General features: G+C 34.2%; 1 protein-coding gene across 1 annotated transcript in view; it reads left to right on the top strand.

Moving 5' to 3' along the window:
* The window catches only part of MMP16 (matrix metallopeptidase 16), a 168131-nt gene that overhangs the window by 93902 nt on the left and 55482 nt on the right, over positions 1-18747 (top strand). Inside the window, exon 4 of the mRNA XM_041412753.1 lies at positions 8125-8429. Coding sequence (XP_041268687.1) covers positions 8125-8429 — 305 coding nt within the window. The remainder of the gene's footprint in view (positions 1-8124; positions 8430-18747) is intronic.

Below are 18747 nucleotides of genomic sequence, written 5' to 3'. Positions count from 1 at the left end.
AAAGTTAGATAGAAACTTTCAAGATGTACTCACTAGAGCTCTGTCAGCCAGAGAAAGTGTCATCATGTATATAACATAAAATTCATAATCTGTCTGCAAACCAAGGATTCCAGTAGAAACAGTTGGAAAATTTACACAGCCTTATAATGGAGTCTTGTAATTTCTACCAGGGGTAAGTTCAGAGGGATAAAATAGTTTTCAAATTCATTAACTGGTGCCATTGTTCATGAATCCATACAGATATTAAATTTAAATTTCGTAAGCCCTAATTGTCGTGTAGACTGTTCCTCATAGCCTGGTGAAGATATAGTTTCATTAGTAACCCTATGTCACCACTGTGGTTTATAACTGAATTAGAGAATTCTAGTTTAAGACATTACATTCTGATGTAATATCAAGCAATAGACAACTTGGGGTTGGTAAGTTGCATTGGTTCAAGTCCTTTATTGTTAATGTAAATGTAATTTATAGTTGGTTAGAATAAAAATGCCCACCTACAGCACTTTACATCTATTTGCATTTTATAATTTAAATGCAGTGTGTGAACACTTAGGAGGCATGAGTAGTCATCTACTCATATGTGTGGTTTTCTACCACTCTGATTTGTACAGAGTTTGATTCCCTATTTCAATACAGGATTTTTTTACAACAGTCTAAATCCTCCCCTTATATATTTTCAGGACTGTCACCCAAGGCATTAATCCAAATAACAAATGAAGGTGTCCAGTATTAAACTAAGTGACAAGTATCTAGTAATCTTTCTCACTGTGAAGAATTTGTAGCAGTTCTTTATCTCCTGCCTCCCCCCTTTGAAAATGTTATCTCTCTCACTTTGACAAGTCCTCCCATCAAACAGAGCTTTGAAGTGAATAAGTAATATTTTCTGCAATGAACGTACGAAATACATTTAAAATAGAAACCCTAAATTTGATTAGAATAAAAAAGTTGTTATATTATCTTTTTGAATTATAAAATAACCCAAAGCAAATAAAGACAAAAAAAAAAAAAAAAGAACTAAGATTCTTTTCACATTTTTCACCAATTCCCTGCTTACAGGCTTGTGACATGTATGAATGACATTTTAACCTGCTTTGTTTCCTAAAATTTTAATCATATCTCTAGTATCATTTATCTGCTCCATTTTTCTCTGTGCCACTCCTCAGTCTCTTTATAACCTGCAGGTTTCCAGCTGCATTCTGTGCTTTCCTGGCTGGTTGAACCTTGCAGTCTGAAGTGTACTTGTTAAGCCAGTTTACTAATTCCTCCACAGAAAGAGCAATTTCTCCTTCATTTCAGTGCATGATACAGTTTACAATGTTTTGGAAACTAAAACCAAAACCCCACAACAAATACTTCCAAAAGCAAGCTCCCCACCCCTCCGTGCCCTGGAACTTTTACCTATTTTCAGCATGTAATTTTTCCACCTGAAACAATTCTGCAATATTTCAAGATAGAGTTTCAAAGAAGCGACTTAAAATTATAGTTATAATTAGAAGTTACATTAATAGTGTATTTTTCCCCATATTACATTTTGAACATTTATTATGTCCTTTTGGAAACATATTAAATTTTGGACTTAAGTGATATTTATTCTTAGAACCAAAATACAGATTTCCAGTATTGGGAACATTAGCCTGGAATATGCAATGTGCTGCATTAATTATGCCTGCTCTCCCTCAGGGAATGCAGCTTTCTTCTCATTTGAACTGATGTGTGATGTTTGTTACAATTTCTGTTTCCAATGAAATTGCCCAGTTTACAGTATTTTTCTGACCAATATAGTTCATGCTGATCAACCTTGTGAATATTATTAGTACACATGTTATAGAATAATATCACTTTTACAAAGAAACAGAAAGTAAGTATTTGAAACTTTTTACCAGCCAGAAGATTATAGGGGTTAAAGAGAACATCTAGGGTACAAGAGAATTATGACTCCACTACAGAAAAAGCTACAGAGGTCTTAATGATATACTCTTAATCTTTCCTTAGTATTTTAGGCTATGTCAGATTATGCAACGATCTCTGAACATGGTACAGAATCAGAGAAGAAATTTAAGAAAGCTATGAATGGATTTTTAAAAACTAATGTTTTAAAAAAAAATTAAGGGGGCATTTATGAAGGCACATATGATTCTCAAAAATATAGTCACCTTCTCTTTTGCTAGAAAAGTAAATAATCCAGTACTTTAAAGAAGGAGCAACAATATGAATCAACAAAGTTATCTGTTTTGTAAAAATAGAACATATAAATGTTTATATGTCCATTTTAGACAGGGAATCATTGAATATGAAGCCCTCCTCATCAGAATTCCGTGCATACTATTCATAATCTGAACTCCAGCAGTCAGTGATTTCTCAATTGCCCAGTCATTTCTGAATTGCCCAGATTATTCTATCTGCAAAATGCTTTTGCAAGTAAAATTGGAGAATGTTCTGTAAAAATAAAAGATTTCTCTTGATTTATAATTATAAGTATATATGAAGTTGGAACTATGAGTTAGAACTTGTAACGATTTACAATAAAATAATAATTGAAAAGCTACTCTGATTTATTTTTTCATGCTTAAGTAAGGAAAAAAAACCCAAATTCAATCAATCCGCAATATGTAATAATTTAATTGGTGCAGGAAACTTAGCTGTAGATAGTCAATAGCTTCATCCCAAACCCACTATAATTAATTTCCTATTTTTCTTGGCTTCAGTGGACAATGGGTCAAGCCCCAGATAATTGTCATTTTCCTTTTACAAGTTAGATACATTCTAGATTTCATTTCTGAAAGAAGATGAAAGATTTGAAGAGGTCTAACTTTATGCTGTTCAGATAAATGAATGAATGCTAGCTGGGAGCTTCAGTATGCAATCAAAAGTCTTATCTGGCTTGTTAGCAATAGACTATGCAATTTCTATTTTCTAAATGGTCCATATTGTGTAGAATATGGAGAGAGAATTTCTTGGATATTTGAAATTCACTCTAAAAAAATAAGGAAATACTGAATTAAGAAAAAACTTTGAAAATCCTGTTGATTCATAGTAGCAAAAATTGTTTTGAATGTATTAATACAAAGTAATATTTAGAACATATTCCAAGGTTATGTTGCATTTTATTGACTTGAGTTACCTAGTAGCATATTATGACATCAGATTTCTTAACATAGCTTTCCTATAAAAACATTTGACTGTCAAGTATTTTGCTAATCTTGGGTTTTTGTCTCGGAAATCTCATCTCTTTCATGTTTCATCTTCTTTTAATGAATGTTGAGGAGAATATTATCCATGAAAATGAAGAGGCAAGTTAATTATAAATTCTTTCAATCATGGCAGCAGTAGGTTGAAAATCAAACCCACAGAAAATCAAAAGTAATAGTTCTGGTTTACGTTTAATCAATGTGAGCAAGAGCTATATGAGCCAAGATAGTACTCTTAGTCTATAGCTACAAAGAATCAGCAAACTGAAACGGGAAAAAAGTTGAAGCTAAAAACCTCACATCAGTTTGAGATTAGTGAAGCAACTTCACCGAAACCAATTTCTAGAGAAATTATGGTGCAAAGTGAAATATGGTTTTGGCCAGAGGTAATTTATTACTTTCAATAAAATTTGTAGTGTGATTAAAAACCACCCAACCAATCAACCAAAAAAAAAACCAAAAACAAAAACAAAAACAAAACAAAACAAAAACAAAAACAAAAAAAACACCAAAACAAACAAACAAAAAAAACCCACCAAAACAACAAATAAACCCCCAAAGTTTTGGTTCAGTTTAGGTTTGATTTACATCAATGACAACAAAAAGGTTGTGTTAACAACTTATTCACATTTAATGTATGTGTCAATTCATTTTACTTGAGCAGTTTCATATCAAGAACAGATCTTAACTAGCTTACTTCAAACAGATTATTGACTGCATCTTTTTACCTACTCAGTTGAAATTCTGCTCTTCCATCTATTTAAATTTCAGATTACTGATTTTACACAGTCAAGTGAGGTATATCCTGACAATCTTGCAAGGCTCCTGAAGTTGATGCAGCCAAAAATATGTCAGTGAAACATGTATGATTTTTCTTTTAGGATATTCTGGGAAAGGAGTGGGAAGGGAAGGGAAGGAAAACCCAAAGCTTTTATGAAATCAATAGGACTCAGGATTCTAGAATAACACTTTCAAAACAAGACTCTTCAGGCAGCTGTAGAAATAGTACATGAATGTGAAAAGTGCATATCAGTGAAAAAATCTAATTGTTCTTGTGGAAGACATGTGTTTTAAAGTTATAATGCTTGACACAACTATTAGGTTGAAAATCATGCAAAACCAGCAGTGATAACCACAAAAAAGCATAATCAATTGATATGTGGCTGGGGTTGTCTAAAAATAACAGCTCTCAAAATTTATAAAAATTATCACTCAGTTTGTTAGTTCATAAAAAATGGCATGAAAATAGATGTTTCATTTTATAAATTGCCTTTTTTTTTAGTAATTACAGGATCTTCAACCTCTTTGTAAAGTTGCATTGCCAGTCTAGTCAAGGTCAGCTTTGGATCTTTCTCTCATTTGAACTTTGCTGTGAAATGATCACTAGACACTGAGGCTAGGAAAGCAATACTTAGAAAAAACATGGATTTTTGTTATGAAGGGCTTTGTCTTGCTATGCTTTCACCTTGCAATAAGAGTGGTTCTGAGTTGTCACATCCTACACTTACTTCTGTTTGAGTTCCATTATCTAGACATGTTGTGAGTGTAAGATACCCAATTCCTGTCTTTTTTTTTTTTTTTTTTTTTTTTTTTTTTTTTACTCTTGTGGAAGTTACCACTGTTTCAGGTGATTGCTGGATTTAAGTTGTGGATCTAAATAGGAAAGGGTTCATATGAGACATTATTTTCTATTGCAATCATAGGTCTAAACTGAAGACTTTTAAAAGATGAATCCTAGTATCTCTGGTAATTGGCACACTGTCTTTGTGGTTTGATTTTACTGTACTTCCCCCTTGGAGGTTGTATGATAAACAACATGAAAAATGTAACATAACTTGGGTTTCAGATATCTGCACTGGTAAATTATTTTAAGCAAAGTTCCCAGCAAGACAATTTCAATGTTTGTGTTGCTCTTTTACGATTGAACCTGGATTGTGTTTAACACATTAAAAGTGGACAGTTGTTTTCTGTAAATACTCTTGTATAGGAATAACTGCTGATTTGTGTAATTTCTCTTTCAAGCTACACTTTTCAGTATAATCTTGCCCACTCCAGAATGTTGGTTTGGAAGCCAGAAAGTCTCTCAGGTTTTAACAGAGAAAATATGCTTTGGAAAAAATATTACTTTACAATGAATCTGGAGATATAGAATGCTATTTCAAAAGTAAGTCAATAGCTGAATCCCGTGGAAGATATCTGCTATCAAAGGTAGTGTACTTGAGCTTGCAAGTGTGAAACTAGCACAATGGCTCAATTTCTCATTTGTAACCTGATTAAAACTTCATTCAATGTGCTGGAAAAGCAAGAAAATGTAAAATGATAAGTTTTAACATTTGAGTCAAACCCTTTTAGACAAATTAATTACTCAATTTACCATCAATACAAAATTCCAGTCTATTTTTATCCATTTCCTCATTTCACATATAATAGCAGAAGACCCTTCTTCCGTTTACTAAATACCAAAGTGGGACTTTGACCAATTACTAATATTCCTAAATAAAAAAATAATAAAAAAATCAAACAAATAAATAGATTTTAAAAAAACCCAAATCCCAAGCTGTATATTTCAGGTAAACTTTTTCTATACCAATATTTCCATTCTTTTAGACATGCTCTGTTTTCTATGAGAGCCTCTTGATTCATTTGCCATATTTCTTATATACGTGGCAAATAACAGAGGCTGTAATCCTTCAAAGAGCTCTGCTTCAGGCCATACATGTGCCTTAGGGAGCACACAGCAGGACTGACTGAGAACACATCTGCCAGCTTTGTAAGGGATATTCTCAGCATAGCAACAGTGAAGTTTTTGGTAGTGGCAGTGTAAGTGTGCCACTGTGATGTGTTTTTGATTTTGTGTCACGGGACAGGTTCCAAAATGGTGTACTTTCTCAGGGGGCACAAACAGCAGTTTATGCACTTGCTAATTAAAACATCTCAAAAACCCCTAATTCTCAAAGGCAGGAGTTTTCAGAGAGGGGTTCTGCAAGGGCTGATTATTGGTACAGCCTACCCAATATTTTTTTAATCACAGAAAATGCAATGCAACACTGATCATAAAATTAGTGATGAACAAATAATTATGAAGGGGTATCATAGAAAGCACTTTAAATCACATGACATTGACATCATGTAGAATAAGGTGATGCCTACAGATCAGAGGATATTTTCTCTCTGACAGCATGATCAGTACTGCAGTATTTTATAGTTGTGACAGAGCACTAAAAGATATAGTTGTAAAAAATATAGTTGTAAAAGAGCATTAAAAATTGGGTTGAGTTGAATAAAAATCACAGAAAATTTTCAAAAGACTGGAGAAAATGTCTTATAACCTGAGATGTAAAGAGTTCAAAATTTTAACTTTTCAGAGGCAAAAAAAAAGATAATGACTTTGCAGTGCAGAAGTATCTTTTAAATATCTTTGTGTATAGGGGAAAAATTTAGAAGCTCATGTATGTGGGAGAGAAAAACAGAAGGAGAACCAATAATACAAGCCAGGTAATTAATAGAATAGTAACAAGTATTAATTGCTTGGTTAAATCACCTTTGGAACAAAAGATCAAGGAAAACAGTGGATTCTCTACAATGTATTATCTTATAATTTCTGTTGATATCTCTCTGGGACATATATACCAGCTAAAAAATTCTGCTTTGGTTAGACAGCACTATTGGACTCAATACATTGAAATATTTTTTGAGTGGAAGTCTAAATATGTAACTTTATGTTTTCTACATAAAGCTATAAAGAAAATGTATATATGAAGTAAAATCTATAAAATTACACTTGAAATATTTATTTCCATTTATATAAACATAAATACCATATAATCAAGCACATTTAATGCACCAAACAAATCAATCATTCATGGTTTATTCATGAAAATGTATTTGTTCTCCTTTAATGTGCCATGCTGTGTAAACTGGCAAAAATATTACTTATACTCTAGAACAATGCAATTTCTGAAATTTGTGCTGGACATTCAGTCAAGCACATATCAAATGAACAAAGGGAATCTGATTGCAGCAGTTTCAGAGCAGGCACAAATCTTAGAGTTTTTGCTGCCCATATGAATCGAGTGGAAATGATGCAGAAAATTGGATAGGTCTGAAATTGATTATTGACATTCATTTCTTGAATTCAATAACAAAAACAAAGATTTTTTTAAAAAGTTAATTTCACTATAATTTACTAACTATGAGAGTAAACTTGAATTCTGATATTGTTTTGCCTTTTCATGTGTATGTAACTTGAAGAAGTAAAGGAGACTGAAATTTCTTTTTAATACATATTCTTGAGTTAGCATATAATTGTCTGCTATAAAATGATGTCTCTGATGGATTCTATAGTGTTATGCAAGATTTACATATGTAATCAGATCATAAAAAGACATCTTAGCCTGTCAAAAGGCTTTGTTTCTGATAAGGAATTTATCCAGTTGCAAATGCAACAAGGTTTTGTGAATGCTGGTTGGTGGTCACAGTATGGAGTTCTGCTTTTGTTAATGAACTCACTAATAAGTAAAAAATTCATTTAACTAAAAACATTTTTCTTTTGATCAAAAAGAACATGACATTCTTTAGCTGTGAGGGATTCTAATTGTGGTCCAGGAGGTAAACAGTCAGTGGTTGATTAATCTGGTTATCCCACTGTTAAGAATTTTTCATTTTAATATATTTTAAATGTTCTAAATATAATATTCTTTGTACTGCTGGGAGTGAGCCAGCTAACATAATAAGTTCTAGCTTAAAGGGCTATACAGATTGACACCATAATTTTGCACCAGCTTGTTTAAAAATACTCTTCCTAAAGTATATAATGCCAGACTAGCATGTTTTATTAAAAGCACAGGGCTTATAATAATCAGTGGAAAATGGTTATTAGCAGTGTCACTTACCACTGTCAAATTTAATCTATGTAATGTTTCTCTGTTTCTTTCAGCATAAAGAACGTCACTCCAAAAGTAGGTGATGCTGAAACTCGTAAAGCCATTCGCCGTGCCTTCGATGTGTGGCAGAATGTAACTCCTCTAACATTTGAAGAAGTTCCTTACATTGAATTAGAAAATGGCAAGAGAGACGTGGATATTACAATCATTTTTGCATCAGGTTTTCATGGAGACAGTTCTCCCTTTGATGGGGAGGGAGGATTTTTAGCTCATGCATATTTTCCTGGCCCAGGAATTGGGGGAGACACTCATTTTGACTCAGATGAGCCATGGACTTTGGGAAATCCCAATCATGATGGTAAGAGAAGATCTAATTTTAAACAAAATAGATAAATGGCATGAATTTTCAGCTAACAGAACTGTTCCCTGTTCCCCTGTTCCTAAAGTCACATGGTTTTCTTTCCTTGGTTAACATTACTTTAGAAATATATTCGGTTGATCACTCTCTTTGAATCCAAGGCTGAAAAGTGTCTGTCTGATTGTAGTACAGTATGAAAACATGTTTTGCTTGAAAAAGATTCAATTCCTATTAGGAAACTTCATGATCATTCAAACACTGTATTGGTGAATATTTACTTAAACTACTTCAGTTTTGCATTTTTTAGCATGTCAAACTTATTTAGGTTTAGGGGAAATGTGGAACATTTAGCAGTGATATAAGAACGACTTCAGCTATCCACCAGTTCTGTGGATACTAATGGACATAAAACCTAGTCTTCAGTTTGCATCTATGAGGAAGCAGTGGCAGCATTTAAAGGCAAATCTTAAAGATGCCGTTCCAAGAGCAGAATTGGTGTTTCCCCAAAACTTCTGAATGTCTTTTGCAGTTGTTGATTTTAACATGTCCAATTTAATTAAGTAGTACATTCCCCATAGTCAAATAAATAACTGCACAGTGCAGTTTACATACCTATCATTTACCAAATAAAGACTAAATATACCCTTTGTTCTTCACAACTAAAATCTGGTCATTGCCAAGCATCTCTCCAAAACAGTATCAAAGAAGAGATTTTCTGTTGACATATTCTGTGTTTGATGCTGTGACGCCTTTTGTTTCCAAGCAGCTTCAGGTTTTCATGGTAGATCCCTCTAAGCTAGTTGCGTGAAGTTTGAGACATCTCTTCAGAGATGCACAAATAGGATGTTTCTGGCATACAAAAGATGATAGAGTTGGCAAGAAGTGGAGAACTATTGTATTTCAATGTTACAGTGAATTTGTGAGTGATGAGAGGCTTTATCTAATTCCTTTTCTTTCCCCTTCTCACCTGAGATCCTCCAAGTAAAATTTAGAGCTTTTTATGTGGCAGTATTTGTAGCCTGGGTTCTGCAACAAAACCATAATTTAGCATTTTAGGAGAATAAATATGGTGTTGTGACTATTTCATTGGTGCAATACTTCTGCTGTGCCAGTCAGTTGAAGCCAGAGCTGTATAAGGCACTGTAAAAGCCCTCAGTTGTGCAATGGGTTCAAGACATTTCATTCTTGTGAAACAAGCCCTCCTCTTACTGGAGCAAAAACTGTGGTATTGCACAGCTCATATTTGCCTTCTTCACACGTTTAGCTCAAAGGAGCTCTGGTGGGAGTCCTCTGTGCAATTCAGGTACACAGTCAGTCACAGCATTGTGAGGGTAAATGAAGGTGATTTCGTGTGTCTAGTTTTGTGTTGGTTGGAGACCAACACTGCACATGATGTTCAGTGGTTTTGGAGCTATTGCTTGAAGCACTCAGGAAAATCTTCAGGCATATGTACAATGAAGTCAGGATGTCAGTTTAATTGGGATAACTCTTTTGGAGCAGTTCCACGCCTTGTATGAAAGTGAATGAACTTCTGGCTGTCTCATTCTTCTTTAACTTAAACAATTTTCATATTGCCAAATGGCACTTATTTCTTTATAGGCCTTTTGAGGTTTGTGCTTTGTAGAGCAGTTTTAAAAAGCTATTGCTTGTATTGATATATTTTAATTTAAAAAATCAAGGGAAAGTAAATTGATGCTATCATTAAAACTGTGATTTTATGTATCTTAGAACTTTAAACTTTTATCATAAAAAGGCTTGCTATCTATATCACAAAGGTTTAAGAGTTATGATTGGAATTTTTTCGGCAATTTAATAACTTGTGTACTTTGGTGTGCTTAAATATACTTTTTTGAGGGACACATGTTCCTGATAAAATCGAATACTCAAAGTAAAAATGGAAGATTTTTTTGAAAATACATGATAGTTAATTAAAATATCCTGCCAATGCAAGTTGTCTGAAGAAATTTGGTAACTGCTAGTTTCATTGTTGACATGGTGGGAACTGTGGATCATAGGTCATAGTTGTTGTCCAGGGAAAACTTCTCTGTCATTGTAGCCCTAGAAACGTCAATTGATATACATTTCATCTGAAAATGCAGGGCACCTGTTTTTTTGATTGGTGACTTTTAGCTGTTCAGGTAGGCCAGGTTTCCTCATTGTCTTACTGATTAGCTTGTGTTTAGGAATCCTGGAAGATCATGCTGGTTTTGGGGTTTTTGGTTTTGTTTGGGTGTTTGGTTGTGGTTGTTGCTGTTGTTGGGTTTGGTTGTTTTTTTTTTTTTGTTTGTTTGTTTTTTTTTTGTTTTTTTTGTTTTTTTGTTTTGTGTTTGTATTTGGTTTGGGGGTTTTTTGTTTGTTTTGCTTTGTTGTTGTTTGGTTTGGTTTATTTTTTCGTTTTTTTGGGGTTTTTTGTGCCTGGGAAAAATTTCCGGGGGAAAAAAAGACAAGCACACTATTTGGGATTGACAGGAAAGAAAGACTTACAGCTCTCTTAGGCTTCCTGTCATTTTGAGCTGAGTCTCAGAACACGGAAAAGCAGAAGGTTGAAAAATATATATGTGATCTTAGATATGAGTCATTTTTCCCAGGTGAGTGTCAGTTTTAAGATTCATTGCTCCAATAGTCCAATAGTCACCTTCTTGTGGTATTATCTGAAATCTGGTAGAATGGGAAAAAGATTTGATGATTTATTTTTATTTTTAAACTAACTCTCACCCCAAGGGGCTGATTTTCTCTCATTCCTATTCCAGTATCCCAGAGAGATTCAAAAACACAGAGCAACTTGTTTGCTTAGTAGCAAGAATGCAAAAATAAGGTCCTTTTGAAAAATCCTAGCCTCATTCTTCCCCTTGTAATGTTCTAATGAAAACAGTTTATATGTCATCTACCTCAGAAAAGACAGGCAACTTAATGAATTGCTTTCATAAACTGTTGTCTTTTCTAAAGTAATTTTCATTCCAAATAAGGGATCATATACAAAATCAGTGTTCTGATTATAGTTAATTACTACAGCAATTTATTCTGACTACTTAATTGCAGTGTCTTCATACTTCAGGTTTTTGGTTGATTTGGTGGGTTTTTTCTTATCACATTTTGTCAATTTTCTTATATTTTTCTTTCATTTAATCATACTCTAGACTCCAAGGACAGTTGCAATAGAAATACACCATCTCCAGCTCATTGCTGCTTTCCTTTGTTCTCACTTCAATGGTATGTTCTTATCAATCGTGTTCTGTGACGAGATTTGTGCTTTGACTCCTCCCTCATCCTGAAGAATGAATGAGCTTTTGTAGGAGTAAAGACTAATGGGCCCATCACTCAGGCAAAAAAAACCCTCCTGTCATACAATTTTACACTTGCAGGCTTTCTACAGGCTTATACAAGGATATATTTCTTTGCTTTCATAATACCCTGTAAGAAGAGTACAGCTAGTACCTCAACTCCAGCTGAGCTGTGGAGGTCTTTTCTCTGAATTTCCATCCATGGTGCTGCAGGTGATCCTAGAAATATTGTCAGAAAGAAGGACAATAGACTTCACATCACAGGCAAGCAGTGGAAGCAAGGACAGAATTTCTTTTGTCAGGGGATGAGGGAGATACAGGAGGATAAAATATGGTGCGCTTTTTTTTTTTTTTAATAAGGAAAAGCAACACTATTCTTTCAACACTTTATACAAAGTGTGTGTATTGGACTGTAGATGTCTGTCCCTTAGTCAGCTCCCATCTTCTGGTTTCCCATTTAGCAAAACTACTTTTCAAGTTCCCATGGGAGTAGGCTGTTTCACTTACAGTAGACTCCATTTCCTTTATGATCTGCCTATCTAGACTTCAGGTGAGATAAGAGCCTTAGCTCTTGAAATTATTTGGAACAGGATGGTTTTTTCATGCACCTTACGAAGTATCTTGCACTCCTATGCAGTCTCAATTAAAACTCAGTTATTCTGGTAGTGCTTGGCAAATACAGAAGAACAAGAAACACTCTTCAGGAACAGCAAATCAAAATGGATGGGATTTTACAGGAAAATGTTTCACAATATGTGCACTTAAAGATGTAAAAATGTAAAGGGATAAACAGGAAATTAAAATCATGCTGCATAAGTAGCTGAAAAATCATCACTTATTAGTAAAAAATGAAATCCTTATTTTCTTTTGAACTTAAAAACTGTAAACAAAACAAACAAACAAAAAACAGTGAAGAAAAAAGAAAGAGGAAGAAATCTTAATATAGCAGCCTTGAAATTAGGGAGGAATTTCCTTTTTCCCATGACTCTAATCCATTTAGGTGATATATATCCCCTCATTGTTTTCAAATTAAAAAATTATGGACAATGAATGATGTATTAAATCCAGAAAGTGACAATGACTTCTTCCTAGGAGTGGTAGGACTTTGGAGATATTGCACTGTCAAAACCCGCAAAAAAATATTTTTCAAGTATTTTCTTCGATGGCAATATTTCAAATGACTGTGATGAAATTCAAAGTCACTGCAAGGCAGCATCTCAGATAGGTACTGTCTCTATACATTTTCTAGTAGCTTGAAGAAAAATGCTGTCTTACGTCCTGTTTTTCTGTACCAAGTCTGAAAGGGGCATCTTATTAGCATTACTGTACTGGTTTATCAAAATTTATTTCACACTTGTCTGTCTACATGTACTTAAGTTAGTTTAAACCTTTTTTAAAGCAGTTATTTTTTTCTGGGAAATCACTGAATGCATCTAAACCTATTTAAGGGAGTGTTAAACCAGTTTAAATTGAGAGTGCACTACATTTAACTAGATCAATTTAAGATTGACCTACTTGCACAAGTGCAGCTTTTTTAAAAAGGGCAAGATTTAGAAGAAGTGCTTGGGGAAAACAAGGATTTCTTGGGAGCTTAGCTTTCAAGCACATTAGACATGATATATAATGTACCAATTACTGGATAAAATGCGACCACAGAACTGTGTCTTCCAGCAGCAGAAAATATTTGGCAAAAACTAAGTGTTCATAAACACAGTAGATCAGTAGTGGTAATTTGATACTGTTATCTTCATATCAGCAAGAGAAATAGAAGTCAAACTAAAATACACTATTTTTTACCTCTGTAGCAAATTTACCAAGGTAGACAGTGTACCATACTGAAATTCTGCAGAAAATAGTTCTTCCATCAAAGAGCATATGATAAATAATACCAAGTGGAACTGCCTTACAGAAGTAATAGATGGTTTTAGTGTACAGTGACATGTAAGGAGAATATTACTGCGAAGTACTTACATACATGTGGGATATTTTGTAACTTCTTTATACATAAAGCTCCCTCTTTGGGAAAACAAACTTAAAAATTAAAGAATTCAGTTTTGGGTTTTTTTTTATTTTTTTTTTTTTGTTAATTCTCCAGCATTCAAAAAATTATTCAAGTTTGCAGGCAATAACTAGAAAACAAGCAAAGAAACCTGTCACTTTGCACCATGCTGTTTGTAGAAGTGCCAAGTAAAAGCTTCTTGGAGCTGATGCAAATACAGTGTCCTGTGTAATGTACTTAGACTCCAGTTAGTGCATAGATTATGCTGTGGGCACTGTGCTGGCAGCCAAGAAAAATTTATGAAAATCCTGATCTCTGAACTACATAGATCAACTTGTAGTAAATTTCTTTTGGCTGCCAGTGTGGTTGACACAGTGCAGGAGATATATGCTATTGGAAATATGAACCAGTGGAGTTGTGAAAACCATCTCCTAAGGGAGCTCTGTGTCATGAACAGTGCTCATGCTGTGGCTTGGTATAAAGGAAGCCAAGCATTTCAGATCAAAGGAAGCTCTGTATTACAATGTTAACATAGCTTTAACTTCATAAAACATAGTCCTTTTACTTGATTATATATTGTTTTTTAATAAGCAATTATCAACATCAAATTTGATCTGTAACAAAGCAGTGTAACCTTCCAGTTTTCAAATGCTCATTTTATAGTTCTGCGCTGGGATAACTATGTAGAAAATTAATATCTTATTTGAATTTTTATTTTATAGTACTTGTGTATGTGCTTGTAAATAGGGAATTGTGAAAGTAGGTTCAGATCAAAGGTTATCCTACAAAATATCCTATTTCCAGTTAATAGCTATTAACAGATATCTAAAGAAGAGAATAAGAGCAGGGTAAACATATGGCAGTAAAACTCCAGCATATTCCCTCTTAGCTTCCAGTAATCTGTGGCTCATTGAATTTCTGAGGCACAGGCTGCATTTTTGTGTTTAGTAGCCTATGAGGGATTTCCTTTCATTAATCAGTGTAATCTCTTTTTGAACTCACGTAAGCATTTGGTATCCACAACATCCTGTGACAATATGTCCTGTAGTTTAAGCAGACATGAAAGACTTCTTCTTTCTGATTTTTTTTTCAGACAGATGAATGCCCACATTGTAAGGAAGTAGTTTTCTAATAATTTTATCTATTCCATTCATATTTTATAGGCCTCTGTCATACCTTGTTTACAGGATAAAGAGACTGAGACTGTGGAACTGCAGCCTTGTTTATATACAATTATAAGGTTAAGGTAGTATAACTTCCATTTAAATTGAAACTATTTGAGTGCAAAATGAGAGAATTAGCAATATTATAAAAGATGACAAAACCCAACTATTGCATTTATAATATTACACGACATTGAAGACGCTAGGATAATATTTCAAGGAGCTTTGCAAGTTGCAGGCATATTGAATAATGATTGCTTCTTTTAATTTCATAATTTTCCCTGAAATACAATTTAATTCAGAAATCAATTAACACAAATATTACTTTCTGTCACGAAACCACAACACTTTCATTATTTAAAAAGAAACCAGTCTTTCCCTAATCAGTAAGTGCAATTTGTGCTGCTAGAACATCCTCTGTCCTCAAGCTTTCCAAACTTTCCTGGATTATACTTGCTGATATGCACCTGTCCCATATCCAGTCAGTCCAAGATCATACCTAAAATCTTAACTCTCAGATATCCAGCATCTGATGCACAAAAAGTATCCTTGAAAATATTATCATGGTATGCAAAGCTGCACTGGAGAACAGAAAAATCCTTTTCAGCTATTGAAGAGATGGGAAATGACCAAAAAATCAAAAATGGCCCTGGCTGCTTGTGAGGATTCAGTCATTGGACATAGGATCTTCAGATAGAAGAGGATCTGTCTGCTGGACCCCATCTACTGGCTGGAAGCCAGATGATAGAAAATGGTAACAGTTGGCAAAGTACTCACCTCATTTTTATGATTTTTGGGGAGGATTTTGCTTTAGTGGAACACCCTTTTGGCTCCAAGGAAAGCATTTCATTTGCATGTTTTTAAAAGGGAAATCTGTTTAAAACTGGCAGTCAGTGAAAGCAGTCTTGTGGATGAATCCAGCCGCATGTTCTAGATGTGTGTTTGACTAGATGCTTTTAATACATCCCAGGGGCCTCTCAGTGTGTAATATGTTACTCTCAGCTCCCTTCTTGGCCTAGAATTTCTATATGCCCTATTATGCAAACTGAAAGAGAGGCTGAGAAATGTGTTAAGAGAATTGGCTTTGTGATATTCTTAATTAAAGCAGTGGGATTGTAGACCAAGATGCACATCTTACATCATTCTTTTCATGTCAATAGAAGCAAGGTGATATTTAAAGTGTAGTGTAATTGCTAGAGACGGTCCTGAGGCAGGCTTGGAAGCAAAAAGGCAGCACAGCTCGAGGCACTGAGTTGCATATTGCTTCCATCGTGGCGTAGGTAAACACAGATCTTTGCAATCCTTTGTGGAGTAGTTAGGGAAGTTGCAAACTCAGCTATCCATTCAAACTGCAACTGGAGGTTATTTCCCACATACCAGGGCCAGCAGAATTTGCTTGCTTGCTTGCGTTTGCCATCTGCCTCGGTTTGCGATCAGCCAGCCCATCTTAAACTGCTAATGAAAAGTGTTAAAGCGGATCTGGCTGACTTTGCATGGCAATAAATGAGGAAAGTTCACATTGTCTGTTACATCGACTCTGCTGCCAAGGAAACATCTAGCTGAAAGGCAGCATGGGTCCTTGCAGACAATTTTGGCAGCATTTGCACCTACAAGCACTGAAAAAAACCCTGCCTTTTTTTTTTTTCTTCTTTTAATTTTAAAGATGTCATTGTCTCAAACAACCATTTATGTAACAATGAAGTCAAGTTTATCTACCAAAATGGATTAATTTAATCAGACCCTCATATGAGTATTAGGAGAACAGAATTTACATGGGGAAATTTAGCTGAAAAATGTTTGTTGAAGTGATTAATAAGTTGAAACCAGCCGTGTTGGAGTATTTGGCTTCATTTTCTCTTATTTTCTTTCTCATTTTCCCCCTGCAGTATATGAGAAAAGACCATTGGGAAGCCATTTTTGTTCAGGCAAATAGATTTATCTTTAATGAGTGCAAACATAAAATGTGGGCCAGCCTCTTCATGATTGTTTTTATGAGCCCACAACCTCTCATGAACAAAAAACCCCCCTAAAACAACATATACAAAAAAAACACCCAAACAAATAAATACTCCTATCTTAATATTTCCTCCTTTTAGAAAGAAGCTTAGCAGATTTTGAGTACTGAATCTAAGAGAGCTTCATATACATGAAACTCTTACATGTTTCAGAAAGTTTTAGAGAATAGGGGGAAAAGGAAAAAAATACCATGTTCCACTGCTTTTTATTCTTATTCTCTATGCATTTTATAAGTGTTTACCATCAGCCTACCATAAGGCAATATTTCTTTAAAATGTATGATACCAACTAATAGTAGTGCTAATAATAGAAGAACTGCCTTACGAGCTATGAGATTTCACACCAGAGACTGAATTTCACATTCTTGAAACATTATTTACTATGGAGAGCTTGTGAAAAGCCATATCTCAAATATATTGAGTTAAAAACAAAAAGGAAAAAAAAAGAAAAAAAAAAGAGGGACAAAATTCCCCTTATTATTGCAAATAAGTTTACAACTGAAAAATCAACTAATGAATGAATGGCTTGAAATTATTTAATTTTCTTTTCAGTCTGGTCTCCTAGAAGCAGTAATTTAGGAAAGAGGCATTATCTATTAACCTAAATTTTCCCTTTAGACAGAATGTGACATTTCAGTCATCTAAAGCAGGCATCAGGCTTAGCATTCCAACTCTCATGGGATCCAGGTTTTCTCAAGTCTCTATTTGTTGCTAGGGCCACTTAATGGAGACTTTTCCTTCAAGATAGCAGATTTAGAAAATACCAAAGATGCTCTATAGAATATTATTACTGCATTGCCGTCTAATTTCCCCTGCCTTTTTAGGGGCAAACAGAACCTGAAAAATCATGTTGCCAATTAATATGGATGTTGTCATGGTTTCCTGAGAGAACAAGACAAGAATTTTACAGTAATTACATATTTAATTACATATTTATTTATTAGCCAGAAATGTAATGCATATTGAAAAATTAGAACTATATAGATAACCCTAAAATATAGGATAATATTGTATCTGAATTTTAAGAATAATATATAATTAACTAATAAAAGATTTTCTACAATAGCATTCTCAAGTCTAGAGTATAATTTGTACTTTTCCTGACAATTCTTCACTTCAAAATTCCCAAAATATTTGGTTTTGAGGCCAAAATGGTTTTTTCTATGTTTAGAATTCTTCCTAACAGTTTGGGTTCCAAAAAGTGCTGAAGTGGTAACACCAATAGCTGGAAATATATACAGCTAAAACATTAGGTTGTGAAAAAAGATGAATGCAAGGGCAAAAAAAAATAAACCCAGATAAGTTTAAAAAGCAACACTTTTTGTGCCAGATATTTTTTGTCTGGTTGTTTTGGTTTTTTTAAGATTTAAGTCTCTCCTTCAAGACAGCCTATGATAAGTACTTCCTGGGTTTGTACATATATCTCTTAAGTCCATGTCCTGTACTTCTTTAATTAATGCTTTGCCAGTGACTTAAAAGAAAAGACCTAAGTCAAAAGCCAGAAGACTTGAGGGAGTGGAATTAATCTGACCATATGTTGATGTTTATATCTCAGTTAATCTCATGGAGTCCCTTTAGAGTTATAGGAGAGATATATTGCCTTCCTGAGTAAGGTTTGTTGCATCCTGAAGTAGGTGTCTAAAACAAACTAGATGAATCATGTTCTGAAATACCTGTTTCTCATCTCTTGCTGTGAGAGGTGCAGGTAGAGACTTTTGTGTTAGGGTGTTGAGTAGCTAGATAACTTGCACTAGTGATGTTGAATCGTGCCATTTTGGATTAGAGGAGAACTGTAGTGATAAGAGCTTCAAAATAGCAGCATCAACTGGGGTCAAAAGAAATCTGTCCCAGTCCCAGAGA

The sequence above is a fragment of the Onychostruthus taczanowskii genome, unplaced genomic scaffold (genome assembly GCF_017590055.1).
Source record: "Onychostruthus taczanowskii isolate IOZ18803 unplaced genomic scaffold, ASM1759005v1 scaffold4, whole genome shotgun sequence".
NCBI lineage: Eukaryota > Metazoa > Chordata > Aves > Passeriformes > Passeridae > Onychostruthus > Onychostruthus taczanowskii.
This window is presented reverse-complemented; position numbering and strand designations above follow the sequence as displayed.